At 32.0% G+C, this 21,137-nt stretch overlaps 3 protein-coding genes across 4 annotated transcripts; 1 reads left to right on the plus strand and 2 right to left on the minus strand.

Moving 5' to 3' along the window:
* The first annotated feature begins 46 nt into the window (after nt 1–46).
* LOC114938993 (uncharacterized) lies at nt 47–3,064 on the plus strand. The gene is made up of 2 exons (XM_029313206.2): nt 47–995; nt 1,213–3,064. Exons 1-2 carry the CDS (start codon nt 662–664, stop codon nt 1,371–1,373), a joined length of 495 nt encoding a protein of 164 aa, XP_029169039.1. The 5' UTR covers nt 47–661; the 3' UTR covers nt 1,374–3,064.
* LOC114938950 (uncharacterized) lies at nt 1,632–5,060 on the minus strand (the record flags this gene model as incomplete). Its single annotated transcript, XM_029313129.2, has 1 exon — nt 1,632–5,060. A coding segment is annotated over one exon (726 nt), but the record flags the coding sequence as incomplete, so codon positions are not given.
* On the minus strand, nt 4,988–20,713 carry SamDC (S-adenosylmethionine decarboxylase). Of its 2 annotated transcripts, none has more exons than XM_029313128.2 (6): nt 20,146–20,713; nt 16,558–16,644; nt 8,580–8,706; nt 6,881–6,983; nt 6,199–6,479; nt 4,988–5,366 (listed from the first exon to the last, which is right to left on the minus strand). In XM_029313128.2, the coding sequence occupies exons 1-6, from the start codon at nt 20,262–20,264 to the stop codon at nt 5,061–5,063; spliced, it is 1,023 nt and encodes a 340-aa protein (XP_029168961.2). In that variant the 5' UTR covers nt 20,265–20,713; the 3' UTR covers nt 4,988–5,060. The 2 variants fall into 2 exon arrangements, with proteins under 2 accessions (XP_029168961.2, XP_029168960.2); XM_029313127.2 differs by having other exon boundaries at nt 8,514–8,706.
* Between the last annotated feature and the right edge of the window lie 424 nt (nt 20,714–21,137).

Here is a 21,137-nt window from a genome sequence, read left to right on the forward strand (position 1 = left end):
ACTCCTTCAAAATGAAATCGTGATTTAGATATCCTTCAAAGAGACAGGTCACTATTTTGCATTTTTACAGTCTGTTAAATCTGTGATTTGAATTTGATGAATTTTTTGGGGCAACATTTTAAATCGTCAGAAATAACGAAAACTAAATAAGGAAAGAGTAACAAATCATTTTACATTTCACGCGCGTTTCAGCTCGTCGAACGAACAAAAAAATATTGTTAAATAGTATTAAATAATAATTCTTTTTTTTTTTTTCGATACTACTTTTATCGTCTACTTAACGACTATACATTCGATTATTATTGTGAAAGATAATAAAAACGACAATTAACAATCTACAAACTTACTTCTACATCTGTAAGTATCGATCTGTAAGTATTGATAATCAGTGAGCGGCGTAAAATAGGGAGTGTCGGAACATGTCGTTCAATTAAGTCAGCCACACCCTCCAGAGCCTTCTGACACTGCCGTGAATTTTGTTCCTCAGTTCAGAGATGTCTTATCGAGGGTGAATACGCATCGACGAAAGTCTAATCGACAGAATAACAATGTTTTAAATCAAAAATATCACGTATTTTTTCCCGAATATAATTCGAGAGGACAAATTCGAATTTTAGAAAGACTCCTCGGAACTCGGATTTACACCCTCGTTTAGCACACAATGGAACAGACGACGTCATCCAGCGCGTCCTCGGCGTCTCCCTGCCTGTCGAGCGAGGTTTCCACGAGGATGGAGGACTGCGTGGATGACGCGGTGCAACAGTGGCTGGAGAAGGAGGTGTTTCCGGGATTCCGCGTCTGGCAGCTCGCCGGCATCGTTCTCTCCGTTCTGCTGAGCCTCGTCGTCGGACTGTGCTGCTGCATCCGCTTCCGGGTGCCCAGGACGAAGCAGGAGATCCAGGCGGATTACATTCGCAAGAGGATCACCAGGAGTTTCCGGAACGAGCTCTCGAAGATCAGCAACACCGAGATGGACGAGATGGATCTGCAAAAAGGTAACACAACGTATGATGACGTGATTCGTAAATTGCGAGGTTCATTAATCAAGAGGAAAGGAAGAGGAAGACGTAAATGGATATTTGAATTTGAGGGAGGAAGGATATAGTTGCAAGAAAAAAAAAATAACTCGTACTCCACCTTCTTTCATCTTGATAAATTTGGATATTTCGAGAAGATGGAACGTTAATTGTAAGGTCGTTTTTTCACATCCAGCTCTGGATAGGATCCGAAACGAGTTTGAGGGGGATAAATCTGCGATCGCGCAGGAGGAAATGACGCAGCGGAACATCGGGTTTCGGTCCAGATTCAATGCTGTATTCGGTGGAGCACGTGTGCGTTTTAGTCAACACCCCAAATTGAATGCCACGATCTAACAATGACCTTTTCGGGGATCAGAATTACTTCTCCTTCCTCCCAACACAAGTATATTTCTATCGTTTGCTTATCATATATGTGCACAATTGTACAATTTGAAGTATATCGCGAGAGAAAAAGAATAAGAAATATACATAAAACATTCTTTTTTTTTAATTAATATTTTTTAAATAAATACCTGAAGTTAAACTTTGAAGGAAAAAAAATACAATATTAATTTAAAACGACGACTAATAAATTTATATGTGACACCTTCATTGACTAAATATAATCTTTATTTCATAGATATATTTTACACAAATTCATTTACTTTAGCATGCAACAGTGATCTATATTTAGCAACGAATAGTAATATGCTTCGGAAAGCACTCCACGGTATAATAGTAATTTTTCTATCATGTTGACATTTGCTATCAATTAAATCTTTTATACTCGATTAATTATTTGTACTCTCTCTTTAACCGCGCTTATCTTAATCGTACACCGATTGATCTTATTTAATAATCATATATTTAATAGAACTCGTTGAAATATAGAGATTTAATGATTAATGACAATATGAAATAATAAAAACTATTAAAAAAATAATGAAACAAAATATATTATTAAAAATATAAAATATTATAAAAATATAAAAATGTATAATGAAAATTGTGACATTAGTGTGAAATCGATCGTGAGATTTCTTGGTCCCTCATTGACGTCACATTGAATTATGATGTCAGAAGCGAGAAAGGTGAATTGTTTTTCTTGATTTTGACGTCACAACTCGAGTCGATCGTGTGAGGTAAATCGAGAAATCTGATTATTCAAACGATAATTACAAAATGTTTTATATATATAAATTTACTTATTAAGATAAAAACAAAAGATGTACATATATTTTTCTTTTCTCGAGTTTCTTGAATAAGTTAAGACAGAGGAGAAAATTTGAAAAAATCAAAGACAACGGAAAAGACAACGGCATATGCTTGCGCAAATGATTTATTAAAATCGGAAAAAAAGATACACAAGAAACCGAATTGTTGCTTGATGAAACGACAACTTGTGACCGATTCCATCGTAGCATCAGCAATATATTTCATTCTGCGTACGAAATTTGTATGAAAAAAAAAAAAGAAACGAAATCCACCATATCGTATAATCCGATGTACATCTAATCTAGATGTGAATTATAACAGTCAGAATAACTCAATCGCGAGAGCTGTCGTTAAAATTACTCTCGAGCGAGCGAAACAAGTATACATGCACATGTGTGACTCATAATATCTTCTCTCATATTTATAAATATAAGGACTATATTAATTAACGGAACATAAAATAGGAACAAAAAAGTGTAAAAAAGAAAAAAAACTGGTACTATTTTCCCTTATCGCGACACCTTCCATCAACAACCGACAATTGTTAGATCGAGTTTACTTTCTGCGATGTACATACAATTGCTGCTTCTATATACGAGTTGTAAGGAAGATCAACGAAACGCGTATAATTTTCTATACCGCGATATTAATGATCGCACGTAACAAAGTCGATGACAGAAATTTCTAGACAGACATTTTTACCTCGACCGAGAATTTCATTTCAAGGTTGATCGTCGAGATGTTAAAAAGTTTCTTCCAGCTCTCCAATGTATACTTCAATTTTACATTAAAATCTCAATTAAAAATTTCTTCTCATCATATTTTACGCTCTCGACAATTAAAAGATTGATAACAATGATGTTCGCTTGACACTTTCGCCGCAGGAAATGCTTACACATTTGATATCTTTCTTTTTCTCGAATCCTTACATTCTAGAATCTTCGAATGCTCGATTTTACTCAATTGAATATTATATTCGCATTCTGCAAAATAGTTTGGATCCTTACACTCTACGATGTGTTGAAGTGTCTTCTTAAATTTTAAGATCTCTGAATCCTTACATTCTAGGGTCTTTGGATCGTTAGGTGTTAGATTCTAGGAACTGTGGATTCTTAGGTTCTACGGTCTTTTAAATTCTTGATTTTTTTGCGCCACTTACATAGATATTCTAGGATCTTGGAATATGTTTATATCTCTCCGAGATAGAGAAGAAAAGAAACGCGAGCGTCGAGAATTTAAATCGTAGAATGAACAATTTTAATCTGTATACTCAATTTAATTAAATTAACGTGAAGTCATTTCGATTCTAAAACATCTGAGTGGATCTTTTTTTTTGCCTTGCAGGATTAATATCCGGAAATGAAATACGATATTCTTCCGGCGCAGATTCTCGAGAATCTAAAAACGCGTCGTATGAAGGAGGAACTTTGATCGACTAGGAAATCCGTCACAACGCGTTGACAAAATCAAAACAAATATCGTATACAAAAGATGTAATAAATACGAGGTCAGCGTACTTTCTACCTTCCGCGAGGTTGAAAGATTTGACAGATGGTTGTTACAAAACTTGTACAGCGTTCTTGCAGAAAATTAAAACCTTGGATCTTAAATCCGAAGATCTTTCGAATCTTAATACACTTTGACATTTCAAATGCTTCAACATCGCGGAACCGAACCTCGTGACAATCCGGCAACGAAAACTCATCGGAGGACTATCTCTAAAAACGCCACGCGTTTCAAAAATGCGTTAAGATTACCGTGGCATGCATTTTCTTTTTTTTTCTTTTTTGTGTTTTTTTTTTTGTTTTCGACAATAGGACCCTCGGAAAGTTACAACTAATGTGAATACAGATGGATTTGCGAGACGATACCTTCCTCGGGATTCGCACATTTAATTGATGAAGACTGGCCCGACGTGACATAGAAATAGAGAGATACAGAGAGATACAAGCAAAGAAACGGAGACAGATAGAGAGAGAGAGAGAGAGAGAGAGAGAGAGAGCTCGCTACGAGGTAAAAAGAGAGGCGTGTCTCTCTTCATAAAACAGGTCGGGGACGCACAACGTCGGCGGCGACGACGGTGGACGTCTACGCGTGTCTTCACGAGATCTTGTTCCGCCACCACGAGAACTTCATCTTCGGGCTAAGATACTGGAAACTGATGACCGAGTGCGGGATCAGAGCGAGGATCGGTAGGAAGCTGCCGCAGCTGCGGCTCTTCGGCTCCTCGTCGCTCTCCGTCGTCGTCTTGCTGGTGACGGTCGTGGTGGTGGTGGTGGTGGTCGTCGTGGTCGTCGCGGCCGGCGTGGAATACGGATACGGCGTCGAGAGTGGATTGCACGTGATGTGGATGTCGTCGAGATTCCATTTGTTCTCGTTCTTCGGCTCGATCTCGCTTCCCGCGAGACTCCTCCTCTTCTGCTTCTTCTCCTGGGCGCTGACGTATCTGACGACCCCGTTCTTCTCAAGAACGTTGCCGTTGCCGACGACGATCTCGCAGTTGAGAGACGGATTCCTGAGGGACGTCTTGCGGTAGACCTTGGACCGCGGCGTCTTCATCGTCGTCATCGACGTCGTCGTCGTCGTCGTCATCGTGCTCGACGCGGTCATCAGATGCGGCAACGACGCCGATCGGATCGCCTCCGAGGAAACGGACGCCCGCGTGGGAGAGGGACAGCACTCTTCGCCTGCGCTCTTCGGGATCGTCGTGTCCGCGTCGTCGCGGACACAACGGTCACGAAGAGCGAGGCGGAGAGGCAGAAGAGGAATGGTGCACGCTTCATTGGTCCCGGGAGGGCCCGGGACGAATGAAGCGTCCTTGAACCCTCAGCTCGGGAAGCGCGAGAAGAAGGCGCAGGTCAAATCGTAGCTCGAGAAGTGGCAATACTGCACGTTGGTGCGCAGCCAGTCCCCGGTACGATTCAGATAGTCGGAGCGCTCCTTGAGGTCGCGCGGATAATTGGCCGCCGCGGACTGCGTGTTGGCGAAGATCGTCACGACGAATTTGTCCGGCTTGAAGGTGTTCAGCACGCGACGGATTATCTCGTCGTAGGACTTCTCGGGGACGTTGCACTCGAACGACACGTACGAGAACTCGGGCTCCGGGGTGATGTGAATCGTCATGTAGCTGCCCTGAGGAGACGCCGAAAAGAGATGTGAGTTTTATATATATATATATATATATATATATATATATATATATATATATAAAAGAATATTTATTAATTTTCTTCATCACTTCTTTGATGATAACAGTTATATACTATATGCTAGGATATATATGTATATATTTCTCTTCAATTCAATAAAGATAATCATTCTAAATCATCAAGATGAAGATCAAAGAAGTGATGAAGAAAATTAATAAATATTCTAATATATATATATATATATATATTTCTCTTCAATTCAATAAAGATAATCATTCTAAATCATCAATATGAAGATCAAAGAAGTGATAAAGAAATTTAATAAATATCCTAATATATATATATATATATGCAATAAAGATAATCATTCTAAATCATCAAGATGAAGATCAAAGAAGTGATGAAGAAAATTAATAAATATTCTAATATATATATATATATATATATATATATATATATATTAATTTTCTTCATCACTTCTTTAATCTTCATCTTGATGATTTAGAATGATTATCTTTATTGAATTGAAGAGAAATATATATATATATATATAAGTTTTCTTCATCACTTCTTTGATCTTCATCTTGATAACTTAGAATGATTATCTTTATTGAATTGAAGAGAAATATATATATATATGCAATATAAAAAAACTTTCCACTTTTGACGTCATAATATATGCAATGGAGAATCAGAAGCTTTAATTAGAAGAATAAGATACTATAAAAGCATTGTATAAAAGCATTGTTATTTTCTGAAAGGTATTTTTTTCCCGGATCTCTCGCAGGGATATTTATTTTCAAAGCTCGACTTACATTCTTAGACACGCCATTCATAGAGTATCCGCATGGCTCGAACAGGAAGTCGTCTATAATCATGTTGGGGATGAGCTTGTCGATCCCCGACTTTACTGTCGCCTCGTCAGCGGACGAGCAAACGTCTCTGGTGAAGATTGACATGACATCCGGATCCAGTTGCGTCATGAGTATCTCTAGGGTCTGATCCGGTTCTGGATCCTGCAGCGACTTATCACGGATGAGAGTGTAGAGGTACCAGCAATCCGTCTCTGGAGAACCCATACAATAGGCGCTGTCATCTGAAATAAGATAGGGTGTTAATTTTATCTCGGAAAAAATTTTATCGCTTTAAGAACTTTGTATCTTCCATTCTTTAAGCATTCTAAGAACTTGGAAATGTTATCTCCACTTTCATTTTTATCTTTATGTCCCTGATTTTCCAATAAGCAACCGGGAAAAGCAACTCAAGTAGCAAGCATTTGGACGTCATTTTGACGTTTAATGACGTCAGTTTGCTACTTGGGGAAGTAACTGAGGAGAAAAAGCTTCATTAATAATGAGAATATTTTTTAGTAATATTCAACAGATCCATAAATAGTGTATGTGAGGTTCAGGTGAATTAAAACTTCTCAAAGTTTTCAATTTTAATTCGTGAATAAAATTAAATACTCGAATTAATCGAGACATGCACGATAATTACCAGGAAAGAGGGAATCCAGGAGAGCAACTTCTTCCTCGAACGTCTGATGCGGAGATATCTGGAGTTCCGGCTTCTTGTAATTCTTTCGGGAATAAAAAACATTCTGCAACAAACGCAGAAGAACGCGGTTAATAATGTGATAATATTTTATAAAAAATTTATATTATTAAATATATTATTAATATATTATATTAATATATATATATATATATATATATATATATATATATTATATAATATATTATTAAATATTTGTAAAAAATGAGTTTAAAAAGAAAGAAACAGCTTGATTTGACGAGAAAAAATATGACTCTTCGAAAGAAGTGTTTGACTTAAAAAAAATGTTCCTTCGACGAATTTAAAATATTTCTCGTCATTCTCCTAGAATCTCCGAAGATCGGTATCGCGAGGAGAGGCCTCCAACTGTCAAACTGTTCGAGGGGAGGGGGTGGGGGGAGGGAACCGCGAAATGTCAAAATTCTCGACGAAGGCGCAGAAGGAGAAAAGATCTCTACTCGTCCGACTCCTTATTCGCGACACGAGCGACAGATAGCGCGAGGGGAAAGGTGTATATCGCAGAGAGAGAGATAGAGACGAGATCAATAAACCAGGAGGCGGCAGAGAGACGCGTTTCGCGTGGCGGAGGGACCACGTATATAGTGTCGCGTTTCTTATCCGCGCGCACTAGGTCAAGTTATATAGCTAACAAGCATTCTTCAAACAAAGGGAGGAAGGAGTTAATCCCCCTTTATCACGATCACGCGCTCAGTCGAATTTAAAACTTAAAGACACCGCATGCCTAAGTAAGAGCCAACGTGATCTGAGAGAAGAAGCTCTCTCTCTATTCTATTACATTTGTTTTTACAATGGAAAATATTAGTAAATGAAATCTTTTTCTGTCCGCCTCCTCTCCTTGAACTTTCCTCTTATAATTTCGAATTTCTCTTTGCTCGTCTCTTTCTCTCTATTTCAATTTTTTTTTAATATTAAATATTAATAAAGTTGGTATTTTTGTCTAATTTTTCCTATAATGTCTGTTTCTTTTACTTGAATTTTCTTCGTAATTTCGGCGATGTTTTACGTTTATGTTTACAGTTGGAGAATGGAATATACAAAGTGTCCCAGAACTATCCGTAAACCTGTTGTCAAGGCAGACCATTATTTTTTTTAATGTTCCCGATATATCTTTGTAATTAAGTCTTAAATAAAAATTTTATTAAAGTAAACTCTACTTGAAATTAATTAAAGAATACACTGAAAAAAAATTTGTTAAATTAATAGATATTTAGTTCAATACTGTGAAATGAAACATTTACTTGAACCAAATAAATATTTATTTATTTTGAAAAGGATTTTCTTATATCAAATAAATACTTTTCATATTAAACAAATATTATTAGTTTCAAATAAATGATTCATTTGACAGTATTGAAATAAATACTTATAAGAATTAACTAAATTTTTTTTTCAGTGCATGATTTTATTTCCACAAAACTAGTTTGGGAAAAACCCGAAAACTATTGGTGCCTGGACGTTTTCGCCGAGGAAAAATCGTCTCCAAATGATCCTAGGAATCTGCCGTTCGCATAGGTTTACACAGTTCTAGGACACCTTGCATAAATAAATAATATACATAAATCCGAAGCGTGTTCTCTCGATTCCTCGTCGATTCTTCACTCGTGTCAGAGGCGTCCTTTACCTCGACGTCGTCAAAGCCTGTGTACTCCTCGACGAGCTCCAGAAGTGGCTCCAGACACTGCAACGGCGTAGTGGTACCGCAAGTCTTCAGGATGAGCCTGCGCTTGGATACGAACATGCTGCTCTCGCTGCGGATAAGATAAAATGATCGCACTGATTAGCCAGTTTCGCTCTCAAATTAACAACGATGTTTAAGTGGAATTTAATCTTTAACATTTTTCTAACTTTACTCTGATATGATGATAAATTCCACATTTATTCAAGGCAAAAAATCTCATTAATTTCCAACATTTTCTCTGATAACCCACTTCGACGATAGTATAAAGTCCATATTTATTTAAAATTTTATTTTCCGCAAAAAAAAAAAAGAAAAAAATTCCATATTTATTTGAACTGTCAAAAATTTTATTTTCCGCAAAGAAAAAGAAAATAAAAATTCTACACTGAAAAAAAATTGTTAACTTGTTTACTATTTTGTTGATTGATAAATATTAGTATTTAAATCAAATATACGTTTTGTTAGATAATATGTTATATTTAATTTAAATATTTTTAGTTGAAAGGTTTAAGATTATGCAAGATAAATTTTTTTTAGTGTAGGATTTAAAAAATTCAACCGATAACTTTGTTTAATTTTTATGAAAAACATTCTTGTTTGACTTGATTATTTCAAAATTTAATTTTTCTGATCATAATAAATTTCATATTTATTCGAAGCGTAAATTTAAAAAATTTATTTTACTAAAAAAAACTAGAAGAAAAAGAACACGAAAATTCTGGGAAAAAAATTAATCTACAATTTTATTTAAGTTTTTTAAATGAAAAAATCTCGTTTGACTTGATTTTCAAATTTTTCTTATCGCTTGATTTGATTATTTCAAATAATTGCTTAATTTTTATTCAACTTGATATGTACTTATGTAAATCAGAAGTGCACGTGGCATTATTATTATGAGCTAAAAGATCATAAATCAATGTTCTTCACTAATGGCTTGTGGTTGCGATGGTTGAGAGCAAAGTTCACGATACTTTAAGTGTTTAAGACATTACATACATAATAGTCCAGTAAAATTCGACTTAAAAAGAACAAAACTTTTTTTTCGTGGAATTAACCGTTTAGAAATATTGCAACCTTACCGCACGTTTTGTTCAAAAACGATTAGTTGTACGAAAAAAAGTATAACAATCTTTTTTGTAGAAAATTTTACGAGCTATAATTTTAATAATAACTATTTCTCTTGAAAAATTGATAGTTTTCGAGATAATAGCAAAAAATTAAAATTTACCCTCTTTTATCCCCCACGAAAAACATCCTGGCTGAAATTAAGGATATTTTTCAGGATTTTATTAGAACATCGAAATAAAGGGGAGCGAATTAAGTCTGAAAGAAAATGTGCACATTATTATAATATTATATGTGACTAACAATAAGAGGTGCAGAAAAATTATATTAGAAATATTGCAACTTTACCGCACGTTTTACTCAAAAACGATTAGTTGTACGAAAAAAAGGATAATAATCTTTTTTGTAGAAAATTTTACGAACTACAATTTTGATAATAACTATTTTTCTCGAAAAATGGATAGTTTTCGAGATAATGGCAAAAAACTAAAATTTACCCCCTTTTATCCCCTATATAAAAAATGTCCTGGCTAAAATTAAAGACTGAAATTAAGGCTGAAATTAAATGAATTACTTTTCAGGATTTTATTAGAACACCGAAATAAAGGTCTCCACAAAAATTCAGCTTGGTCCTAATTTTGATGAAGTCAAAGTCTAATTTTACTGGACTACCATATATATATATTCAAAATAATAGAAAATCTTCGTTCGCGAATCCATCGGATATTTCTCTCTTTTTCTTCTATTTCAATCTCTTGAATTACTTAGCCTTCGCTAATTGCAATGACTAACTTATCCATTGTATGGGCCACTCAGCGAAGGTCAGCTGAGAGAATGAAGGTTATTAAAAGATATTTGCTTGGCTGTCGTGGCAGTCGCTATTTTCGGATTCTGCTTCTCTATTAGAATGCAACCGGTTGAAGATAACTCGCGAAAATACTCAACCGCGCGTTTCCCCGACGAGGGTGCACGTGAACATATCCTCGCGGTTACGTCACAGCTTCGCGTATCGCGGCTCTTATGTCGACACATGAATTATTTTTTTTTTTTATCTCGGCGGCAAGATAATTCATTCATTCAGAGAATATATAGTTGTATATTCTTTTCTCGATTACGATTAATGAAGAAAAATCGACGAAAACTTGCCTCATCTCTATCATAGTTCGCTCAAGGAGTTAATTATACGATCCCGGAAAAAATTTTTTATATTTTAATATATTATATTTTAATTTTTTATATTTTTTATATTATATTTTAATATATAATATATTTTATTTTTTTTAATATATAATGTATTATTATTTTTTGATTATATTATTTATTTAATAGGTACATATATAATATATTTTAATTTTAATAATTATATGTGAAATATGTCTATTTTTATACATAATTATATAAATTTATATATAAATTATAAGGGTTCATATCTAATCATGTGTCAAATTAGATATGAAACATTCTCATATATATTATACTATATATATATATGAAGAAATACTTATTTATTATATATATAAATTTATATAGTTATATATAAAAAGCACTTTTATCTAATTATATATATATTTCTATATAATTTTTTATTGTTTTATATATAAACAATTTTTTCCCGGGATCCGATAAATAGAAAAAAGATACTCTCGTGATTTATTTTTACAATTTTTTATCTTCAGTATAAGTGGATCAAACGAGAATTATATTGAGATAAATTTCAAATGTCGTGTGTTTCAGAGACATCTCTTTAAAAATTTAATTTTATTTATACGTTGTTATGTACAATTTCTGTATTATTGCATTTGTTTCTATAATCAGCATCATTTGTAGAGTACAAATTTTCTCGATACTTTTATTTGTTTTTTTTTAATTAAAAAAATATCTTTCACGATAAGATTATGTCAAAACTAATGTAAATGTTCTCGATTATACGAATATTAATTTCATTTATTTTCTTTCCAAATCAACATCATTTGGAGTATAAATTTTCTCAATAATTTTCTTTATTTTTTTTATTTAAAAAATATTTTTCACGATAAGATTATTTCGAATTTAATGTAAATTCTCGATCATATTTTTCTCATTTATTCTCATTTTAAATAAACACCATTTAAAGTACAAATTTTCTCGATTTAATTTTCTTTTTTTTTATTTGAAAAAAAAAAGTTTTCACGATAATATTTCGAATTTAATGTAAATCTTGATCATGCAAACATTAATTTTATTTATTCTCTTTCTAAATGAACATCATAAAAGTACAAATTTTTTCGATTTTTTTTTTTAATTTTCACGATAAAATTATTTCGAATTTAATGTAAACTCCCGATCATGCAAATATTAATTTCATTTATTCTCTTTCTAAATCGACATCATTTGAAGTACAAATTTTCTCGATTTAATTTTCTTTTTTTGATATAAAAAAAAAATTTCACGATAAGATTACTTCTAATTTAATGTTAATCCTGATCATGCGAATATTAATTTCATTTATTCTCTTTCTAAATCGACATCAATTAAGTACAAATTTTTTTCGATATATATATATATATATATATATTTTTTTTTTTTAAATATGATTTACGGTAAGATTATTTCGGATTAAAATGTAAATTCCCGAATACGTGGAAAGGTTGATTTGCAATATTTGCAATATTTAAAAAAAATTCTACGCGACAAAAGCGATGAAAGTAAAAGCCGGAAAATACGATGTAAAATTGTTTTAAAAATAGATCATCAAGGGTTATCAGCGATAGACGTTGACCCTAAGATCCTCCGTGAAGACAACGAGAGAAGTAACGGCGACACTTGTCTCAAGAATGTCTAAATAAGGATGCCGATAAATAAAATGCACGATAAAAGCCTCGTGGTAAACGCGTAGTTGCATAGTATGCATCACGTTGCATAGTATGCATCATGTTGCTGATATGAAAAAATTTCGGGTTTTCCGGTTGGAGGACAAAAAATCTGGAATTTCTGACGATAAATATTTGCGAGGATAAAAAAATCGTAGCTTCAAATTCAAATGGTCGAAACGTTGCATCATTTGATGCATTCGTTGTCAAATAGCATGCAAGCAATAAAAATCGGAATATAAAGATAAAAAAAGCGACGCCGATAAAAAATTCATTTGAAAAATTATGTGAATCCAAATTTTTTTTTTTTTTTCAAGTTTTATGGGACAATACTAGTCTTTTTTTAAGAATTTAAAAAATAAAATGTTAAGAAGGATTAAAGAACGAATTTAAACGAAGTAGAACACGTGAAATATGTCAAATAAAATGACAAGTTTTTATAAAAAATTCCTCTTTTTCTTGTACAAATAGGGACAGATGAAACTGGAGATTATTTAAGGTATTCGAGGAAAGACTGAAAATTCTGTAAAACTTTAAAAGGACTCTAAAATAAACAAGCATAAAGAAATAGAAAAGCAGGATCAAGCGAAAACATTCAATCTTTTTCTTCTGTCTAAAAGGAATGGCATTTTGTAAAGTACCAGGTAGATACAATATAAATGTCGAAATACTAGTCTGAATAAGCCTGAGTTTCAAGAATTTGGCACCACAAGTTGAGATGAGTTCCAACATTTTCGTCAAATGAATAATTTGGATTTTCTCCGAAAATATTCAAATTATCTTCATTCTTATTTATTTTTTATCTTTCCTTTCTTGTTTCTATTTTACGTCGCTTCGTTATATTGTACTTTTTCATATCAATCTTTTCTTATTAATCTTGCAATATATGTATATATACATATATATAAATATATATAATTATATATATTATATACTTATATCCATATTATTTATTAATATATAATATTGTACGTATTCATTATATATATATATAGTAATATTAATTTCCTTATAGCTGGTGTATAGATATATTATATATTATATATATATAATATATATTATATCTAGTAATATATATAATCTATCTTATTAGGTATATATATACATCTACTAATATAATTAAATTATATAATTAATTATATTAATTATATTAAAATATAGTAAATATATTAAAATTAAAGATATTAAATATATTAAATATATTAAGAAGTATTACTATATATATATTAAATATATTAAAATATTAAATATATAAAAATATACTAAATATATTAAAATATATTATATAATTATATTATACAAATATATATTACATATAAATATATAAAAAATTCTGATACATTCCTCTTAGAATTCTAGTATAAGGAGAAAACAAAATTGAAGGAGGAGGAACCGCGCCACGAGGACCGAGCGGCGCGAAAGTGTCACCTTGACTATATTTATTTCTAGGGGTGGATCGCGACAGAGGGAGAGAGAGAGAGAGAGAGAGAGAGAAAGCGGCACTGGGTCGACCCGCGCACCCTCGAATATTCTGGAACCGGGGCACGTCGCGTTTCATCCCGTCCCGTGGCGTCGCGGCCGGCCGGGCCGGACGGCATATCTCTCTTCTCCATCAAAACAATTCGATATATCGATTATACAGCACATACGGAGGGTGAGTGAGGGCCTCTCTCTCTCACTTTTCATCCCGTCGTCTCTCTCTCTCTCTCTCTCTCTCTCTCCTCGGAACGCCCCTCGGAGCGCCAACCCGCTCTCGACTTGCCTCGCGCGTCACGAAAAATTGCGCCGTTGTGGCTCTCTCGCTCACCCCCGATAAATTTTATTTTACGGCGCATTTGCTTTCTCATAAAAAAAAAAAAAAAAAAAAAAAAAAAAAAATACGATATAAATATTTTGCTCCATTTTACAAATTAAGGGAATTCGTCTCCTACTTGTTTGATTTTAATTTTCATTTTTTATCATCTGTGATACTTTAAGGGATACTTTAAGGGATCATTTCCCTTTTTATTAAAAAAAAATGCGATACAAATATTTTGCTCCATTTTACATATTAAGGGAATTTGTCTCCTACTTGTATGATCTTAATTTTCATTTCTTATCATCTGTGATACTTTAAGGGATCATTTCCTTTTTTATTTAAAAAATGCGATATAAATATTTTTTATTTAAAAAAATGCGATATAAATATTTTGTTCGATTTTACAAATTAAGAGAATTTATCTCCTTCTTGTTTAATCTTAATTTTCATTTTTAATCAGCTGTGATACTTTAAGGGGTCACCTTCTTTTGAAACTATTCAAATTTTATTTTATAATCACTAGAATCTAACAACGCATTTTTTTAAGCTTTTTATTTTTTTATTTTTTTATTTTAAGTAATATAAATATTTTTTAAAAATTGATTTAAATATTTTTTTTTCTTATTTAAAATAGTGATATAAATATTTTGTCAAACTCTATCTTAATATGAGAATTCGAGTTTAAATTAGAATATAAATAAAGAACCTCGAAATTTATCTCCTATATTGTCGAACTTAATTTTTAATTTGTATTATTTATTATAATATTTTGAGTGAAAAAAGTCGGATTATTTTTTAAAAATAATATTCAATATATAATATTATCGATATAATTTTGTCGAAAACTCCTCTTTTAAATTAATGCTTAGAGTGGAAAATTATTTATTAGCTATTTTTGAAATACAATATATATATATAAATGCTCCATTTTTATATAAATTCTCTAATATTTATGTATGTAAAATAAACGCGAGAAATTAAAGGCTCTGAAAATAAACTTCTGACTAGAAACAAATATTTACCAAAGTTATTTACTTTCGCTTTTGCTTAAGATTCTCGCCGAAATTTCTTATTTTAATCATTAATTGCTAGAAAATATTATAAAAATGTGTCTTGATATTTCTCTCTCGCTGAAATATTCGGAGAAAATAGCGAAGAAATGATAAAAATATTAAGAAATTTAATAATAGTGAACGAATAACTTTTTTAAGTGATACAAGCCGAGTTTCATTCAACTTTTCAAAGTTTTCGACAACAAGTATCAACTTTTATAATTAAAAATGTCACTGAAATAAGTATGTAAATGCAAGAATATTCTACTTTAAAGAGGAAAACAATTTAGGTTCGAACTAAATTTGTCAGACAATGCATATCTTTCTTATATTATATTTGTATATAAATATGATAGAGAATGTTATCCAAAGCTAACAGGAATAAGAGTTTACAATCCTTATCAAAGTATATATTAGGGCTATGGAATGTAAAGACGAAAATCTGATAAAGACTTATTTTCATCATTCGAGATTAAATATAAGGAAAAGAAGCCTGATCGGAATTTCGAGGAAAAATATTTATTATTTATTTATTTATTTAGAATAATTAAGACATTTTATAATTGTTGTAGAGATTTAATATATTTTTTAAAGAATTTTTAAGAAATTTTATATTTTCTCGCAATTTTTTTATGCTATTTGAAGCAATTTGTGATTGAAAAATTATCGCAAAAATTATTGATGTTGAGAAAATTAATGGATTTCAGATTTGATAATTTTTATAGAAACTTAATACTTTTTAAGAGAATTTTTTAGAGACTTTATATTTTTTTCACGAATTTATGATATTTGAAGCAACTTTTTACGACTGGAAAATCGTCGTAAAAACTATAAATATTGAAAAAGTTAATAAGAATAATAATTAATTAGATATAACTCGTACAAATTGAAAATAAAATCAAAATAATAATGTTAGGTTTTTTTAATAGACGAACAAATGAACGTTGTTTAAATTAAAAATGAAAACAATTTATTTGTAGTTATGGAAGTTAAAAGCTTCAGAATTTCTTGAAGAAATTTACGAAAGGCAAAAGTATGCAGAAACTATTGATGAGAAGGTTTAGGCTTCAAGAATTCCTTTATAAATCCGACAATAGATTTGTTACCTAAGTTCGTGTTGGGTCAATTTTTCGGATCATAAATATAAAACGACTTACCTGAGAACGTAGGCATCCACTTGGTCGTTGCGACAGAAACTTATAATTTCGCAACGGACCATCTTCAACAGCGATTCCCATTTTTGCCTGAAAAAAATTATTATTATATTTTCTAGCAATTAATGATTAAAATAATAATTATATATATATGTATATATATAGAAATTATATATATAAATATTATAGATATAAAAAAATATATATATAGAAAAAATATATAAAAAATTATATTCATATATGGTATAAAAAATTATTACTATAATATTTTCTAGCAATTAATGATTAAAATAATTATATATATATATATATATATATATATATATATATAATTTCAATTATACACTGAAAAAAATTTAGTTATTTCAATACTGTCAAATAAATCATTTATTTGAAACTAATATTTACTTGATATGAAAAATATTTATTCGATATAAGAAAATTCTTTTTAAAACAAATAAATATGATAATATTTGACAATATTGAACTAAATATGTATAATATTTATTTAACAATTTTTTTTCAGTGTATATATATAAATATTATACAATTATATAATAATTATAATTCTCTTATAATAATTTTTTTCGAGAGATAATTATTTGAAAAATATATCCAATAATATATATTTATAAATATATTAAATAATTATATTTGAAAAATTCATTATTATAGAATCGAAAAATGTATAGGAGAAAAACAGCTGATTAATTGTTAAATAAAATTAGAGATTTTCTACTTATTACTCAGTCAACCGACCAAATTGATTATGTAGTAAAGTTAAGTAAGATCGCCAAAAATTCGAGTCCGGATTTCGGCAAGCATCGTACAAGGACGTTATAAAAATTCCACAAAAACGTTTTAGATTAGAGATAATACGCTATCACTCTTATTTGTCGCCGATAAAAACTGTGGATCTATTTTTATACATGCAAATTCAGTTATGGAAATATCTAGATGTTATGTCAAAATTTTTTTTAAATTCTATATATGTTATATTATTATTAATATATTATTTTACATAATAAATATTTAATTTATTTATTTAACATTTAATTTATTTTAATTTAAATTATTTTTCAATTTTTCTATACTTATTTTATTACAAAATGGGAATTTCTTATTAGACCTTTCCATATAATTAAATTTGCATTTATATATATCAAAGCTTTTTCGATTTATTATTTCTATATAAAAATATAACACTCCACTCATATTGCATCGAAAAATTTCATAAAAAGCACGTTTGACTAATCTCTCGTAATAATAACCCCTAATAATAATAATAATAACCCTTTATTACTGCGTCGAAATTAAATGATAAAATCGATCTTTATATGTATAAAAAATGTACGAATCTTTTATTATAACTTTCGTTAATATATAATTTCAATTATCTATATATATATATATATATATATATATATATATATGTGTGTGTGTGTATAATAATTAATAATTTTATAATTTAATATATTTATAAATATATATGTTATATATATATATATATATATATATATATATTCAATTATATAATAATTATAATTCCCTTATGATATTTTTTGAAGAGACAATTGTTTGAAAAATTATATCTAATAATATATATTTATAAATATATTAAATAATTATATTTGGAAAAATCATTATTATGACAGAAAACAGCTGATTAATTAAATTAAATTGTCTATGCTTTAATACTTGTTTGAATATCTTGGAGACACGAAGCCAGAGGTATTTCACGTTTGTTTACCTGACTTGCGAGACCTTGATCTCTAAACTCGAAGCGATTCAACTTTTTTTCAGTCATTCAAGCCAGAGATTATTACGGATTATTGTGAGCCTCACGTCGAGGTCGCACGTCTTCATAAAAAAAACCGATCGAAATCTTCATCGCGATTTCGCGCTCTCAGCCCCGGATCTTCTCGACTGCGACGACTAGGTAGGCTTCTAAATTTATTGGTCACCGCGATATATATGCAAAAATAAACGTCGGTGGTCGGCATCGCTCGAAGATGCACCTTGCGAGGTTCAACGACACCCCCGACACGTCGCGTCGTAAACACAAACCGCAACAATCGCCTCCTCAGATCAGTGTTGCTTTTTTTATGCCGCTATCAATCCGCGATTATGTAATAGCCAACATGTGACCGCCACATGTGGACCGCCACTCCAAAAGAGATTTATTTTCATTTATTCGTGTGCTTATCAATTTATTTTTTCAAAATAAATTTATTTTTATTTATTCGTGTGCTTATAAATTTATAAATAATAGAATGAAATTTATAAAAAGTTTATAAAATTTATAAATTTATATATAAATATTATAAAATTAATAAATAAATTAATAAAAATTTTGAAAAAATACATTTATTTTTATTAATTTATTTTAAAAATCAATTATAAATTAATAAATTTATAAATTAATCAATTTATAAATAATAGAATAAAATTTATAAAAAATTTATAAAATTTATAAGTTTATATAAATTTATAAAATTAATTAATAAATTTATTTTGAAAAAATTTTTATTAATTTATAAATTTATTAATTCATAATTAATTTTTTAAATTAAAATAAATGTATAAATTCATTAATAAATTAAAGCAATTCGATGCTAAATATGGACATAAGGCGAGGCCGAAAAATGTGCTTGTGAATTAATAAATGTATAAATAATAAAATAAAATTTATAAAATGTATTAATTTATAAGTTTATAAATATTATAAAATCAATGAATAAGTTAATAAATTTATTTTGAAAAAAAAATGTATACCATAAACGCATGAATAAATGAAAATAAATAAACGGCAAAAATTATATATCTTTATGAAACGTCTCTTTTTCATTTTCTCATCGAAGTAATCTTTAGATAGTGGATGCCAGACTGCGAAATGAAAACATTGGCAAGATTTAAAGATCGAGATAAGATCGAGAGTATCGTTCGATATATTTTATTCAATTTGAAGACCTGCGAGAGTCCTTCAAGGTCACACGTATATTTCCTTTTCCACATATTATCCAAGACAGAAATCCAAACTATTCTAGATCGATACTTCAAACGAGACAGCTGATTATTAACACAAGAACCGACGCGAAGAATATTTCCGCGAAAACTACGAGAAAAACATAAAATACATAAAATGCGACGCGCGTGCAGCCATTTTCAAATTTTCACGCAACTCGCTAACCCAATCTTTGACATATCCGAATTGTCAAAAAAATCTTGCCACCTTTAAACAAGCACCAGAGAATTTCCCGAAAATTCTCCACCAACCCCGAGCTGTCAAAATCTTTTTTCCCACCGTGTCGCCCACCTGGAGATCGCGGCCTCGAAGAAGATGCTGCAGAGCGAGGCTGGAACTGTCAAAAGTGCTGGGACCAGAAACCAACCTAGCTTACGAATTCTCGGACGCCGGCTCGTCATCGCTCATCCTGGTTGACCGGCGCCGATTGTCATTACTCCCGGGGGGGGGGAGGCGGGGGGAGGCCGAGGAGGAAGAAGAGGAGATGAAGGAGAACGAGGAAAAACGGAGCAGAGCGAACGAGAGACGCCGGCGGGCGGCGTACTTAACTTCAAGTCACCACTTACCTTGGTATCTGCCTTAGATCACCCTGGTGCTGCTTGAGGCCCTTGGAGCTGGTGAACCAGATCTCGAGGAGCTTCTCGACGCCCTCGAAGAACTGCACGTCGTCCTTGGTGTCCGCCATCCTCTGTCGTAGTCTTCTTCTTCCTCGTCGTCTTCCTCGTCGCGAGGTCGCCCGAAATTGCGGAGCGGCACGCAATTCGTGTGCTTTTATCTCCCCTACCTACTCTCTCTATCTCTCTCTCTCTCACACTCTCTCTCCCTCTCTCTCTCTCTCTCTCTCTCTCTCTCTGGGGGGTTATTATTTTCTATATCTCGGCGCGCCCGGATCGACCCGCTCGAAGTTCGAGGAAAATGAATATACGTTCGCGGAAGGAACACCCTGCTCCCGGTCACGCGCGCCCGTGGACTGACTTGACACACTGACCACACCGCGGAACGGAGGCACACCGATTGACTGACTGACGGGGAAACGGGATGCGATATGCCACCAGGTCGCCGGTGCTGCCAGGATCCACACACGCGCCGTACTCTGCTGCGCCGCCGCCGTCGACAGCCAACCGCCGCGCTGCACGGTTCGCGCGCTTCTGCCGCGCGCGAGCGACGTCGCGCCGAACTACGCGCGGCCCGCGCATGCGCGAGCGCCGCGCCGCGGCCGCCGCCGCCGGCCAATGGGCGGCCGCCGTTCCTAGGGACCAACATGGCGGCCTCCGAGATCCGCGCCTGCCATTGGACGACGCGCGGAACGAGGGGAAGCCTTTCTAAGTGTTTTGTAATCAATGTCGAGGATTTTTTTTTTTTTCACCTCGATTGAAATAAAAAATTCTCTTGGAATTTAAATAGCAATGATGTATGACAAAATATTACGAATTTTTATTATTTTTATTGCTATAGAAATATTGATTGTATAATTTAATAAATATAATTCTATATGTAATTTCATATTGATTTACATTCAATGCGAATTATTATTAGTACGTTGATCTTGAGATAATAA

This window comes from Nylanderia fulva, unplaced genomic scaffold (genome assembly GCF_048542155.1).
Source record: "Nylanderia fulva isolate GAGA-0341 unplaced genomic scaffold, ASM4854215v1 Scaffold15, whole genome shotgun sequence".
NCBI classification, from domain to species: domain Eukaryota; kingdom Metazoa; phylum Arthropoda; class Insecta; order Hymenoptera; family Formicidae; genus Nylanderia; species Nylanderia fulva.